A 14,918-nucleotide genomic window follows, 5' to 3' on the forward strand; every position below is an offset into this window, starting at 1 on the left:
TAAATCCTTTTTTTTTTTCATTAAAAGACATGAAGCTCTTTGAACGAGTTTGTTTTAATCTGCGTTCCGGTCTACGGGGTCACCGGGATGACGTCACGGCGGAGCAGTCCGCTGCAGAACGTGGAAGTTACTTTACACACTCAATACACTTTATACACTTTATTACCGACTAGAGCCGAGGACGTAACGCGGTAAGAACACATGGAGGAGTACACCGACGAGGATTCAACGACTGAGCACATGAATACTTTTTAAATCGTCGTGTCGGGGGCATTTTTAACTTTAGAGGCGGACGTCCTCAACCTGTTCACCCGACAACAAGTTTAGTCCTCCTGCTGGACGCACGGGAGGATCCGGTCCTGAGCGGGGCGACCCCCCCCCGTGAGGGGAGCGACCACCCGGTGAGTGGAGGGACCCCCCCCGCCGAGTGGGAGGACCCCGCGGCCCCCCGCTGAGTGGGAGGACCCCGCGGTCCTGAGTGGAGCGGGCCCCCCCGGTGAGTGGAGCGACCTCCGGTCCCGAGTGGGGCGACCCCCCCCCGGTCCAGAGAGCCCGGTCTCCGGTAACAGCGTACCCGGAGAAGCGGACGGATGTCCGGGGACGACCGGCCCTCAGGTACCCAGACCCACTACCTTAAGACGGTTCGATTAAAACGCGTAATAAAGAAAAGTAATAAATACAATGTTGTAGACACTAAATGCAATGTTATAAACACTCAATACAATGTTTTAAACACTAGATACATGTTAGAAACACTAAATACAATGTTATTAACACTAGATACATGTTATAAACACTAAGTACAATGTTATTAAGCCGTTAAACATATATATTGACACGTTCTTTATCATATCCCCTTCATTCCTCTTAAACCTCAGATAACCTGATATATTCATATGTTAACGTCCCCCTGTTATGCTATACATGTGTTCCACTTACAAACCATCTTGATAAGGTACTATAAGGTTCTATATTAAAGGAACTATAGACGGACACGCATGGATTATAAGGTCCTATTCATACAGAAGGAGAAATGTGTTTCCTGTTCAGAAACAGGAAATGGAACCTACCATTCTTCCTATTTGCAATAATTATGCAAAAGCAGTTTTACTGTACTGCTGGTCTGTATAACTTGTAACATTTCTGCATTCAAATATTCCTAAACGCACCCACGCTGACACAGCCAGAGCTAACGAGGTGAGCTGCTGCGAGGATAATCAACCTGTAGGACAGGGAACCTGGTGTGTACACAGCGGTAAATACATAAATAAATACATAAATAAATACATTATATCTAAATACATCATAGAAAGAAACCTTCAACGCGCCCATCTAACCCTGACCCTGTTCCGTCACACTTATTGGAAGTTAGCAAGTTAACGTTATGCAACTGTCAGTAGAATGAAACGAAACAAGGTACCAAGCGTGAGGTGAACACACGGCAACACAATAACGAGGGTCGGATGGTGGCGGGGAAGACTACGACTCCCATGATGCCCCGCTGCAGACTCACTTCCTGTTATGATTGAGAGACGCCCCTAGTGGGCGGAGCCTCACGACCACTCACCTCTCACCCCCCCCCCCCCCCCCCCCCCCCCCCGCAGGTCCAGACCTGAGGGCCCCGTGGTCTCCCGGGTCCCCCCTGGACCTGGGCCCCGCACCATGTCCTCCTGCTCCTCCACACCTCCTCGGCGGCTCCCAGGGGCCCCAGTACAGCTCCTCCCAGGGGCCCCAGTACAGCGGCTCCCAGGGGCCCCAGTACAGCTCCTCCCAGGGGCCCCAGTACAGCCCCCAGGGGCCCCACTACAGCCCCCAGTACAGCCCCCACCAGGGGCCCCCGTACAGCCCCCAGTACAGCCCCCACCAGGGGCCCCGCGCCCTGGCCTGCCCCAGCATCCACATCACGGCCATCGGGCCCTTCGGCCACCTGGAGCTGGGCGGGCCCCGAGGAGGAGGCGCGGAGGAGGAGGAGGAGGAGGACCCCCCGGGGGCTGGGGACCCGCTGGGCGTGCCGGGCCCCGAGCAGGCCTGGCTGTCCCTGGGGCTGCCGGGCTACCGGGACGCGGCGCTGAGCCCCAGCCCCTGCAGCAGCCTGTCGTCCCGCTCCTGGCTGTCGGACCTGTCGTCCTGCGAGTCCTTCTCCCACGTCTACGACGACGTGGAGGGCGAGCTGGAGGAGGCGGCGGCGCGCTGCGGCCTGGCCTCCCCCCGCGTCTCCCCCCGCGTCTCCCCCCGGGCCTCCCCCCGGGCCTCCCCCCGCTCCTCCCCCACCCCCTCCCCTGCCGCCGGGGGCTGGGCGGCGGCGGCGGGGGCGGGGGGGTTCGGGGTGGAGCTGTGGCAGCAGCAGTACCAGCACCCCTCGCCCGGCCCCTCCCCGCGCTCCAGCGTGACGGAGGAGACCTGGCTGACGCAGCTCCTCCCCGCCTCCAGGCCCGCCTCCAGACCCGCCTCCAGACCCGCCTCCAGACCCACCTCCCCCTGCGGCAAAAGACGCCATTCCGGAGGCGTGGACGTCCGGACCCGCTCCCCCTCGCCGCTCTGCTCCCCCGCCCCCGCCCCTCTCTGCTCCCCCTCCCCCTCCCTCGGCCCCGCCCCCTCCCCCGGCCCCGCCCCCCTGCTGTGGGGCGGGGCTGTCCCGGAGCTGTCCTGGCCCGCTAGTCCTCTGCTCTACGGCCTGCAGGAGCTCAACGTGCCCCCCAAGACCAGGAGGACCTCAGGGAGCCAGGCGGACCCCCCCCCCCCGCCCCCCGGGCTGGAGGACGTCCTGGACGACCCCCCCCCGCCGCCGCCCGGGCAGACCCCGGCGCTGGAGGACGTCCTGGACCAGGTTCTGGCGGCGCTTCCCTTCCTGGACCCCCCCCTCCGGGCCCGGACCCCCCCCTCAGAACTCTTCCTCCCGGTTCCTCCCAGCGTCAGATGGACCAATCAGAGAGCTGCAGGCGGCCCGCCTCTCTTCAGGTTAGTTAACCCTCACCAGTGCTAGTTAACCCTCACTAGGGCTTCTTCTGGCGTCAGCTCTGTCGGGGGCGAGCCAGTCCGGTGTCCTATGATCGAGGTCAGTTAGACCACTGTCGCTGTTCGGGGGGGCCGGTGTTTGGGGGAACTCGTCCCAGTTTGTAGCGGGTCTCCGCACTGGGAGCATTGGGAACCGTCCGCCAGGCCCCACGTCAGCCCTGCTGCCCCGAGGCGTCCACCACACCGGTTCTCCGGCGGTTCTCCGGCGGTCTTCTGCTTTGGGGGGCAGCAGGTGGTGCTGCTGACCGTGACGTGACGTTCACCGCAGGACTCTTCTTTGTTGTCGAAGGTGGAACATTGACGAGACGACGGTGTTGTCAGCACTAAGCTTGAGGTGCCCCGTTCTTCAGGTATGAAGACAGGATGTTCACGTCTCCAGAGAGGCCCTCAGCTCACTCAGTAGGATGGCGGCTGAACAGCATGGGTGCCAGCACTGCGCCCTGAGGGACACCGTTCTTGAGCTTTCCTCACCCTAACTGCTTTGGCCAGTTGCTGGTGTGGAGCCGAAAGCTGCGGTGACTCCTCAGCATCTCCGTTATGAAGCTCACAACGTGCTCCTCTGGGATGGTTTCCAGAAGCTTCATATGTGGTCCCGTTCAGCCAGACAGTCTCGCGTGCGGCTGTGAGGTCCAGGAAACCGTAGGCTTTGCGTAAAGCCGCGTGGGGATGTTATTTTATGGCGGCGGCGGCCAGCAGCATCTTGCAGTCGAGTCGTAGGCGTCGTTAGGTTGCCGAGGCACCGGTGCGGTAGGCCAGCAGCCGTCTTGGTCACGAGCGTCGTGAAGCCTTCCCAGTTTGCCTCGCTGAAGCTCCACCTCTTGGCATCCCTCCCTTGCACTGGTTGGACCAGGGATGGGATGGTGATGGGAGACGACGGTCGATGGTGTGACCGGGGGCCACGTCCAGGACGGCTCTGACAGGGAGGGGCTGTGTGTTGTGCTAGTTAACTAGCCTAGTCCTAATTAGACCTACGTACTCATTTCATTCACACCGATGGTCTAGAACTGCTATAGAGACAAACGATTGCTCACTTGAAGGCGGGTGCTGTTGAAGTTTAAAACCTAATTGGCTCTGCCCAGTGCCACTCCGGATCTGCCTTAACCAATCGCTAACGTTTGGTCGTGACGTGTTTCTTCCTTCTGCTTGCTGGTATTCGTTTGACTCCAACTGAAACTCGCGCACGACCGACCTGTAGGTCACTGTTCTCAGGCCGCGCCTCCTGTTGGCTGATTGGAGGGACAAACTTGAGGGAAAATAAATCGTCCGAACATACACTACACCCAGACCGAAGCACTGGGAAGGGAAATAAAAATTGAGCGGAAGTACGGAGGCGGGGCGGAACCAGGCTACTAGTTAACCCTCACTACCTGACCCAGGTGTGCTTGAGTTTGACTTCCGGCGCTCTGTGTCTCCAGCCCCTCCTCCCCGCCCCCTCTGGACTGGCCCCTGCCCTGCTCCTGGGGCCCCGTGGAGCTGCAGCTGGTCCGGGGGCCCCGGCCCTTCCACCGCGCCCACTACGAGACGGAGGGCAGCCGCGGGGCCGTCCGGACGGCTTCTGGGGGTCACCCCGTCGTCAAGGTAACCTCCAGTCCCGGAACGCCTGCTGTGCACCCGGGGTACACACACACACACACACACACACACACACACACACACACACACACACACACCTGGTACACACACACACACACACACACACACACACACACACACACCTGGTATACATGCACACATTGTACACACACACACACACACACACACACCTGGTATACACACACACATTACACACACACACACACACACACACACACCTGGTATACACACACACACACACACACACACACCTGGTAAACACACACACACACACACACACACACACACTTGGTAAACACACACCTGGTACACACACACACACCTTGTACACACACACACACACACACACACACACACCTGGTACACACACACACACACACACACACACACACACACACACACACCTGGTAAACACACACACACACACACACACACTCTTGGTAAACACACACCTGGTACACACACACACACACCTTGTACACACACACACACCTGGTACCCACCTTTAACACTGGTGTGTGTGTGTGTGTGTGTGTGTAGCTCCAGGGCTACGCGGAGCAGGCCCTGGTGGTCCAGGTGTTCATGGCCACCGCGGAGGAGACGCCCCTGAGGCCACACCCCTTCTACCAGGTGCACCGCGTCACGGGCAAGAGCGTCACCACCGCCTGCCGCGAGGCCACGCTGGACGGGACCCGCGTCCTGGAGGTGCCCCTCCTCCCGGAGCACGACATGACTGCCAGGTAGGGACGCCCAACATGGCCGCCGGGGTAGGGACGGCCAACATGGCCGCCGGGGTAGGGACGGCCAACATGGCCGCTCGGGGTAGGGACGCCCAACATGGCCGCCGGGGTAGGGACGCCCAACATGGCCGCCGGGGTAGGGACGCCCAACATGGCCGCCGGGGGTAGGGACGCCAAACATGGCCTCCCGGGGTAGGGACGCCCAACATGGCCGCCGGGGTAGGGACGCCCAACATGGCCGCCGGGGTAGGGACGCCCGTCATGGCGGCTAGGAGGAGGCTAACGGTTTGTCTCCGCAGCCTGGACTGCGTGGGGATCCTGAAGCTGCGGAACGCCGACATCGAGCTCCGGAAGGGCGACCTGGGCCGCAGGAACACCCGGGTCCGCGTGGGGTACCGCGTCCACGTCCCCCAGCGCCACGGCAACGTGCTCTGTCTGCAGACGGCCTCCGTCCCCATCGAGTGCTGTGAGTCCGTCGGAGCGCCGGCTACCATGGCAACATTAGGGGCTCCTTTATTACCGCCTGTCGGCTCTACCAGCCCCTCTGTAGCCCCTCTACCAGCCCCTCTGTAGCCCCTCTACCAGCCCCTCTGTAGCCCCTCTACCAGCCCCTCTGTAGCCCCTCTATATCCCCTCTGTATCCCCTCTACCAGCCCCTCTGTAGCCCCTCTACCAGCCCCTCTGTAGCCCCTCTACCAGCCCCTCTACCAGCCCCTCTGTAGCCCCTCTCCCAGCCCCTCTACCAGCCCCTCTGTAGCCCCTCTACCAGCCCCTCTGTAGCCCCTCTACCAGCCCCTCTGTAGCCCCTCTGTAGCCCCTCTACCAGCCCCTCTGTAGCCCCTCTGTATCCCCTCTATAGCCCCTCTGTATCCCCTCTATAGCCCCTCTGTATCCCCTCTATAGCCCCTCTGTATCCCCTCTATAGCCCCTCTGTATCCCCTCTGTATCCCCTCTGTATCCCCTCCATAGCCCCTCTGTAGCCCCTCTGTATCCCCTCTACCAGCCCCTCTGTAGCCCCTCTACCTGCCCCTCTGTAGCCCCTCTACCTGCCCCTCTGTAGCCCCTCTGTAGCCCCTTTATAGCCCCTCTGTAGCCCCTCTACCTGCCCCTCTGTAGCCCCTCTACCAGCCCCTCTGTAGCCCCTCTACCTGCCCCTCTGTAGCCACTCTACCAGCCCCTCTGTAGCCCCTCTGTATCCCCTCTGTAGCCCCTCTGTATCCCCTCTACCTGCCCCTCTACCTGCCCCAGTGTCCCCAGTGCTCCCAGTGGTTCTGTGCTTGAGGTTCTCCTGTGGTCCCCAGCCCAGCGCCTGGCCCTAGAGCTGCCCCAGGTGGTGGACTTCAGCCCGGCCAGCGGCTCCGGGGAGGGGGGGGAGGAGATGAGCATCAGAGGAACCAACATCTCCACCCACTCCAGAGTCATCTTCACCCACAAAGAACCTGGTACGCTCTCTACCATCCCCCCGTCTGTCTCTCTGAGTCCCCCCCGTCTGTCTCTCTGAGTCCCCCCGTCTGTCTCTCTGAGTCCTCCTGTCTGTCTCTCTGAGTCCTCCTGTCTGTCTCTCTGAGTCTCCTCCTGTCTGTCTCTCTGAGACCTTCCGTCTGTCTCTCTGAGTCCTCCTGTCTGTCTCTCTGAGACCTCCTGTCTGTCTCTCTGAGTCTCCTCCTGTCTGTCTCTCCTCAGACGAGCTGTGCCAGTGGGAGGCTGAGGCGTCGCTGGTCCCAGAGAGGAGCAGTGAGGTGAGTAAGACCCCCCCTCCTCCTCCTCCTCCTCCCCCCCCCCTCCTCCCTCCTCCTCCTCCCTCCTCCTCCTCCTCCCTCCCCCTCCTCCTCCTCCCCTCCTTCCTCCTCCTCCCTCCTCCTCCTCCTCCTCCTCCTCCCTCCTCCTCCTCCTCCTCCCTCCTCCTCCACCTCCTCCCTCCTCCTCCTCCTCCCTCCCCTCCTCCTCTCTCCTGTGAGTCTGACCTCCTCCTCCTCCTCCCCTCCCCTCCTCCTCCCTCCTCCCTCCTCCCTCCTCCTCCTCCTCCCTCCCCTCCTCCTCTCTCCTGTGAGTCTGACCTCCTCCTCCTCTCCTCCTCCCCATCCCCCCCTCCTGCCCCTCCTCCCTCCTCCCCTCCTCCTCCTCCTCCTCTCCTCCTCCCCTCCTCTCCTCCTCCTCCTCCTCTCCTCCTCCTCCTCCTCCCCCTCCTCTTCAGTCTCTCCTGTGAGTCTGACCTCCTCCTCCCCTCCTCCTCCTCCTCCCTCCTCCTCCTCCTCCTCCTCCTCCCCCTCCCCTCCTCCTCCTCCTCCCCCTCCTCCTCTTCAGTCTCTCCTGTGAGTCTGACCTCCTCCTCCTCCTCCCCCTCCCCCCCTCCCCCTCCCCCCCCCCTCCTCCTCCTCCTCCTCTCTCCTCCTCCTCCCTCCTCCTCCTCCCTCCTCCTCCCTCCCCTCCTCCTCTCTCCTGTGAGTCTGACCTCCTCCTCCTCCTCCTCCTCCTCCTGCTCCTCCTCCTCAGTCCGTCCTGGTGGTGAGGGTCCCTCCATACCATAATACTCGGGCCCGGGGGGCCGTGCTGGTGCACTTCTACGTGTCCAACGGGAAGAAGAGGCGGAGTCAGAGCCACGGCTTCACGTACCTCAACGCCGCCCCGCATCACTTCCTGTCCCCGGAGGACCCCCCCCCCGCCGCGGCCCCCCCCCCACCGGTCAAACAGGAAGCCTGGGACTACATCCCCCACAATGCACCGGGGCTCCAGGAACCCTTTCACCCGCAGCACCCTGGGCCTTTCTACGAGGCCCAGGGGGATTATGGGCCGTCGCTTCACCCTTCGCCCCTAGGCTCCGCCCCCGCACGGCCGCGCCCACCGCCGCCGCCGCCGCCGTTTGGTGTTGCCATGACGACAGCCTATTACTCCACCACCGCAGCAGCCGCTTCGCCTTTCGCCAGCCAATCAGATCCTCTCCTGCGGTACGGACCCCCCGTGCCGGCGCCGGCGCCGCCCCCCCCCCACCCCCACCCCCCCAGGGCCCCCCCCGCCCCCCCTTCTACCACAGGTCCGCCGGGCCCCTGTCTGACGGGGAGGGGCTACTGGGCGGACGCCCCGCCCTCCCACTCCCTCTTCTGTCAGGGGGGGGCGGCGGTCCGGGTGAAACAGGAAGTGGAGGAGAGCCTGCAGGAAATCACGCTGGACGAAGGTGAGTCACCGAGACCGCCCCGGGAACCAGCGCTACAGAGACCAGGACCACGGGGACCAGAGACCTGGACCAGAGACTGAGAGACCAGGGGGGACCAGAGACTGAGAGACCAGGGGGGACCAGAGACCTGGACGAGGACCTGGCCTGGACCAGAGACCAAAAACCAGGACCAGGGGGGACCAGAGACTGAGAGACCAGAGACCAGGATCAGGGAGGACCAGAGACCAGGACCAGAGACCAGGGGGGACCAGAGACCAGGACCTGGACCAGAGACCAAAAACCAGGACCAGGGGGGACCAGAGACTGAGAGACCAGGGGGGACCAGGAGACGGGGGGACGGGGCCTCTCTGAGGAGGGCGTGTCAGGCAGCTGTTGTTAGCCTTTGATGGAGGGTACATTTGGGCAGGGCTCCTGTGTGTGTGTGTGTGTGTGTGTGTGTGTGTGTGTGTGTGTGCGCGTGTGTGTGTGTGTGTGATGATATCAGATTTCCTGCTATGAATAGTGACTACTGAAGCGTTTCATCCCAACAACAACAACGACGAGACTAACACCAGACCAGAGGCAGAGGAGTATAGACTAGAAACTAGAGACGGTTTATACCATACTACTATACTAATACTTTACTACTGAAGCCAGTACCTTCAACTAGTACTTTAGTACTAGTTTATTATTGAAGCTAAAGTATAGATGATGTAGATCTGGTCCAGGTGCGTTGTGTGTTGTTGAGCTGACCTGTGACGCCCCCTGGTGGCTGGTGACAGTGGACCAGCCCCGTGGCGGTCTGCTCTCCGGGCCTGGTGATGTGAGCCCAGCGGGGGTCTTGTCTTTGGGTCTTGCAGTGAACGAGCTCATCGACCGGGACTTCTTTGGTCTGGACGAGGCCGTGGAGCGGAGCCCCCGCCACGCCAGCGGCCCGCGGTGACGCACGCCTCCAGAGCACCGAGCACCAGACCCTCTGAGGGGGGCGCTCACCAGACCAGACCAGACCAGACCAGACCAGACCCTCTGAGGGGGGCGCTCACCAGACCAGACCAGACCAGACCAGCTCACCAGACCAGACCAGACCAGACCAGACCACAAGACCAGACCAGACCAGACCAGCTCACCAGACCAGCTCACCAGACCAGACCAGCTCACCAGACCAGACCAGCTCACCAGACCAGACCAGCTCACCAGACCAGACCAGCTCACCAGCTAACCAGACCAGCTCTCCAGACCAGCTAACCAGCTAACCAGACCAGCTAACCAGACCAGACCAGACCAGACCAGCTAACCAGACCAGCTCTCCAGACCAGCTAACCAGCTAACCAGCTAACCAGACCAGTTAACCAGCTCACCAGACCAGTTAACCAGCTCACCAGCTAACCAGACCAGTTAACCAGCTCACCAGCTAACCAGACGGCAGCATGCAGAGCTCCTCTGAAGGGGGAGCTCCTCTCAGGGTGCGGGGGAACCGCAGAGCCACGGGCCTGAGAACAGCTCCTATTTATTCCTGTGGACCGGGCGGTGGTCGTCCAGAGCCAGGCCCACACATCTGGTCTGACCGTCCACAGCGACGGTCGTGTGTGTAAGACGGAGGAGTTTGGTGTGAGGGTGGATGTTGTGTGTGTGTGTGTGTGAAACCGTTTGCAGCTTTAAAAACAACCTGAACCTGAACACACAGCTGGAGTCCAGGTCCAGGTGTGTTTAAACCGTCCAACGCCCTCACACTCACAGGGCTCAGGACAGAGCCTTTAGGAGGCACTGAGGGCCAGCACAGGGAAGGTGTGTTACGCAGCTTTAGAACAGGTTGTGTCTTTCAGGGTATTTGTTGTAATAAAACGATGTCTTCCTTTTGAAAAGATCCAGCTGGTCTAAGTGAATCACTTCTATCTACTGGAATGAGTTGAAAGTTAGATTTTAATTGCTTTGAGTGTCAAATGACCAAACTTATGAATGAATAATCAGAATGCTTTCAAACTGTATGATTAATAAATATCGGTTTATTAGAAAACTCCACATTGAGGGGTCTCTAGACCCGTACACCCGGGCCATCTGTCGACACTCTCCAGTCTTAAACCAACGGCCGGAGGACTTTACAACAAGCCCTCCTATTGGCCCAGCGGCAACACCACGTGACCACGTTGAACCGCCAGAGTCAGATGAAGAGCTGCTGATCCGGGTCGTCCTGAAGGAAGACGAACTCCTCCCGCGGCGAGGAGCCCTCCGCCCAGCAGCTCCCCCCGCAGGTGAACACCAGCACCGTCCCGAACTCCAGCGGCGCGGGGTCCGGGGTCGGTTCCCCCCCGGGCCGCAGGAGGCTGACCAGAGCCGGCATCAGCTGGAGCTCAAAGGTCCTGCGGGTCCCACAGCTGTCGCACACCGGCACCATCTGCGCCCAGTTGGAGGGCGGGTCCGAGATGAAGAGCGGCTCCCCGCCCCAGCTGTACCGCAGCACCTGCTCCGGACACAGCGACACCCGCTTCATGAAGCGGCTGAACGCCGCGTCTCCGTGGCGGGCTCGGCCCTTCTCGTACTTCTCTCCGCCGGAGTTGTCCCCCGGGGCCGCCCCGACGACGGACGTCCCCTCCCGCTCCTCGTACTCCCGGAGCAGCCGCCGGGCGTGCTCCAGGCCGGCCTCCTCCTCCTCCCCCCCGCCGCCGCCGCCGCCGCGGAGCTCCGACTCCTCCACCACGCTGATGTAGAAGCCCCGGAGCAGCGCCGCGGCGCCCCGCAGGGAGAGCTGCTGCAGCCCGGCGCTGACCTCCATCTCCGGGGGGACCTGGTGGAGAACCACCTCCACCTCCGCCGCCTCCTCCTCCGGGGGGACCTGAGGGACCGGCGGCTCAGCAGGAGGTGGAGGCTTCTCCTCCGCCACCTGAGGCGGGACTCCGTTGGTCGGAACGTCGTCGTCCTCCTCCTCCTCCATGCCCCAGTCATCGGCACCGTCGCACCAGTCGGTCGCCGCCGCCAGAGGCACCGGGTCGACCGGGACCGGGCCCGGGCCGGCGGGTCGGACCTCCGTCTCTAAGCCCTGTGAGCGGAGCACCCTCCAGGCCCGGGGTGTGCCGCTACAGGCGGGCCGGGCGCAGGCGAACAGGTGCAGGGTCCTGTGGTAGGGGGAGCCCTCCAGCGGACAGTACACCTGGACCACGTGGACCTGCGGCGCCCCGCACAGAGGGCAGTGCGGGCTGGGCCGCGACCCCCCGGGGAACGCGTCCGGCCGGTCCCCGATCTTGCTGTTCAGACATGACAGAGAGGTGCGGTCCTTTGGGTCCGCCGCTCCGTCACACAGGCCGAGCAGAACCACCGCCCGGTCGGCCGCCGCCATGCTGTGTGGGGTCGGCGGAAGGACGTCATCGGTGCCTCAAAAAAATATGACCGGGTAGCCCCGCTAAATGTGACACTTGAGCCCAGGATATACGAATTCACGTTTAACAATATGTTAAACTTGAATGTCGTATATTGGATGGAATATTCGTCGCGTTTAATCATATAAATACAAGCGTTAACACAAGTTCCGGATTGAAAGACCCCTCTATAACAGTCATTTAGAGAGAACTCTCTAAAGTGGCTGTTCTAGAGAGGTCTCTCTGAACGACGACAGCCATGTTCAACAGCCATGCAGCAGTGATGGAACCACAAAGAGAACGGGTTTGTTTTTTTTTGTAAACATTTGTTCATTTCTGAAACTCATTCAACTTTCATATTCATTATTGAATTGCAACATCCTATTTAATGGTATTCATCTCGGCTTCTCGTAAAAGAGAATGTGATGCTCAAATTAAATATTGCATTTAAATCCATTAGATAAATAACAGACCATAATATTGGAATTCTATAAGAAACAAAGCCGGTGATTGAAAATGGTTGTCATGGTTACAAACGGCCCGCCTCATGTCAAACCAAGTGGACTGCTGGCCTCTCGCCGTGTGCGGCCCGGTCCGCAGGGTAACCATAGCGACGGCCTGCGGATGGGTTCAGGGAAACATCCCATAATAGACAGGATGTTGGGCCCCTCCCCCCCCCCCCCTTCAGTCAGTCCAGCTGTTCAGTCTGACCACAAGAACCCCCGCCCATCCTCTTCAGAACTCCTCCTCCTCCTCTTCAGAACTCCTCCTCCTCCTCCTCTTCAGAACTCCTCCTGCTTCTCCTCCTCCTTCTCCTCTTCAGAACTCCTCCTCCTCCTCCTCCTCTTCAGAACTCCTCCTCCTTCTCCTCTTCAGAACTCCTCCTCCTCCTCCTCCTCTTCAGAACTCCTCCTCCTCCTCCTCCTCCTCCCCCTCCTCCTCTTCAGAACTCCTCCTCCTCCTCCTCCTCCCCCTCCTCCTCTTCAGAACTCCTCCTCCTCCTCCTCCTCCTCCTCTTCAGAACTCCTCCTCCTCCTCCTCCTCCTCTTCAGAACTCCTCCTCCTCCTCCTCGGCAGCGTGGGAGCTCAGCAGGGGCCCTCGGTCCTCAGGGAGGGACCGCTGGATCCGCTGCCACCGATTGGGCGGCCAGATGATGTGAGAGGCGTGGCCATGGAGCAGACAGACAGACACCTGGAGGAGACAGACAGACAGACAGTCAGACACCTGGAGCACAGACAGACACCTGGAGGAGACACATGGACAGACAGACTAGTCAGACAGTCAGTCAGATAGACAGACACTTGGAGGAGACAGACAGACAGTCAGACAGACGCACTGACAGACAGACAGACGCACCGGTCCGAAGCTGTTGCTGTCCAGGCTGTGTCCGTGGTGGTCTCCCTCGATCCACAGGTGGCCGTCAGGGACGCGCAGGTAACGGTTCTTATAGCTCAGAGTTCTACACACACACACACACACACACACACACACACACACACACACACACACACACACACACACACACACACACACACACACACACACACACACACACACACACACACGAGGATGAGGGGGTGATGAGGATGAGGGTGTGATGGAGGTGTGATGAGGATGAGGGGGTGATGGAGGTGTGATGGAGGTGTGATGAAGATGAGGGGGTGATGGAGGTGTGATGAAGATGAGTGTGAGGGTGTGATGGAGGTGTGATGAGGATGAGGGTGTGATGGAGGTGTGATGAGGGGGTGAGGGTGTGATGGAGGTGTGGTGAGGATGAGGGGGTGATGGAGGTGTGGTTGAGGCTCCGTGGGTCTGACCTGATGAAGTCTCCCTCCAGGGCCACCACCCTCTTGATGATCTTCTGCTGGGGGTTCTTAGGAGACCTGGGAACACACACACCAGAACCAGGAGAACCGACTCAGTAGGACCAGGAGAACACACACACCAGAACCAGGGGAACCAACTAGTAGGAACCAGGAGAACCAACTCAGGAGAACCAGGTAGAAGCAGGAACTCACACCACGGAGACGATGTCTCCCCGGTGAACCTCGTAGTTTCGCACGCGCCAGCGGTTCAACAAGACGACGTCACACGCAGACACACCCTCTGGGTTCAGGAAGGGCTGCACACACACACACACACACACACACACAGAACACACACACACACACACACACAGAACACACACACACACACACACACACACACACACAGAACACACACACACAGAAAATCATATTATATAAACTCAACAGATTAGTGAAGGTGGAGTTTTGTGATTAAATGTTTTCTGTTGCTTTCATGCAGAGCGGCCTTCAGGGAACGGCTCCACCACCGGGGTCAGACCCCACAACCCTCAGCCTACACTACCCACTACCACCGGGGTCAGACCCCACAACCCTCAGCCTCCACTACCCACTACCACCGGGGTCAGACCCCACAACCCTCAGCCTCCAGGCTACACTACCCACTACCCAGGGGGAGGGGGAGGTGGAGTAGAAGGGTGAGGTAGAGTAGGAGGGTGAGGTGGAGTAGGAGGGTGAGGTGGAGTAGGAGGGTGAGGTGGAGTAGAAGGGTGAGGTAGAGTAGGAGGGTGAGGTGGAGTAGGAGGGTGAGGTAGAGTAGGAGGGTGAGGTGCAGTACGGGGGGTGAGGCACACACTGATAAGTGGTTCCGGACAGCTTTAACATTCCCCTCCGTAAACAAACCCCCCCCCCGCTGGTGGCGGAGACCTGACCTGCATGGAGGTGCCCTCCACCCGGGCCACGTAGGCCACGCGGTCCAGAACCGTGACGGTGACCGGTACCGCCACGAAGAACCCGCCGACGAACGCCCGCAGGTACCGCCGGCCCGCCCGCTGCGCCATCTGCTGGTCAGGGACCGGAACAGCACGGGTGTTCTTCAAATCATACGATCTCTCTGCCGAAGGTGAACCGCTGTTGCAGAGTTTCAAAAGTATTCGCTTGAACGCTGATTAAAGAGGATCTACAATGTTTATCGACTTCCTCCTCTCCGAAGCCCACCGGTGTCCTTTAATGTACAGAGCAGCGTGCTGTTGTTGACCTACT

The 14,918-nt window shown here is 60.3% G+C and overlaps 3 protein-coding genes across 3 annotated transcripts; 1 reads left to right on the plus strand and 2 right to left on the minus strand.

Annotated features, from left to right (window-relative positions):
- The first annotated feature begins 218 nt into the window (after nt 1-218).
- On the plus strand, nt 219-9,503 carry LOC311376259 (nuclear factor of activated T-cells, cytoplasmic 3-like). The gene is made up of 10 exons (XM_084491105.1): nt 219-615; nt 1,605-2,224; nt 2,333-2,958; nt 4,431-4,593; nt 5,149-5,348; nt 5,648-5,814; nt 6,650-6,790; nt 7,032-7,087; nt 7,842-8,520; nt 9,360-9,503. The coding sequence occupies exons 1-10, from the start codon at nt 591-593 to the stop codon at nt 9,440-9,442; spliced, it is 2,760 nt and encodes a 919-aa protein (XP_084347231.1). The 5' UTR covers nt 219-590; the 3' UTR covers nt 9,443-9,503.
- A 979-nt stretch (nt 9,504-10,482) lies between these two features.
- Nucleotides 10,483-12,007, minus strand: pdcd2l (programmed cell death 2-like). The gene has a single exon (XM_084491107.1). It carries the CDS (start codon nt 11,828-11,830, stop codon nt 10,658-10,660), a length of 1,173 nt encoding a protein of 390 aa, XP_084347233.1. The 5' UTR covers nt 11,831-12,007; the 3' UTR covers nt 10,483-10,657.
- Nucleotides 12,008-12,897: 890 nt separating this feature from the next.
- On the minus strand, nt 12,898-14,918 carry LOC311376266 (mitochondrial inner membrane protease subunit 2-like; the record flags this gene model as incomplete). Its single annotated transcript, XM_084491111.1, has 5 exons — nt 14,588-14,918; nt 13,869-13,972; nt 13,668-13,733; nt 13,207-13,309; nt 12,898-13,041 (listed from the first exon to the last, which is right to left on the minus strand). Exons 1-5 carry the CDS (start codon nt 14,714-14,716, stop codon nt 12,898-12,900), a joined length of 546 nt encoding a protein of 181 aa, XP_084347237.1. The 5' UTR covers nt 14,717-14,918.

This window comes from Micromesistius poutassou, assembly GCF_964030765.1.
Source record: "Micromesistius poutassou genome assembly, contig: SCAFFOLD_274, whole genome shotgun sequence".
In the NCBI taxonomy this organism is placed as follows: domain Eukaryota; kingdom Metazoa; phylum Chordata; class Actinopteri; order Gadiformes; family Gadidae; genus Micromesistius; species Micromesistius poutassou.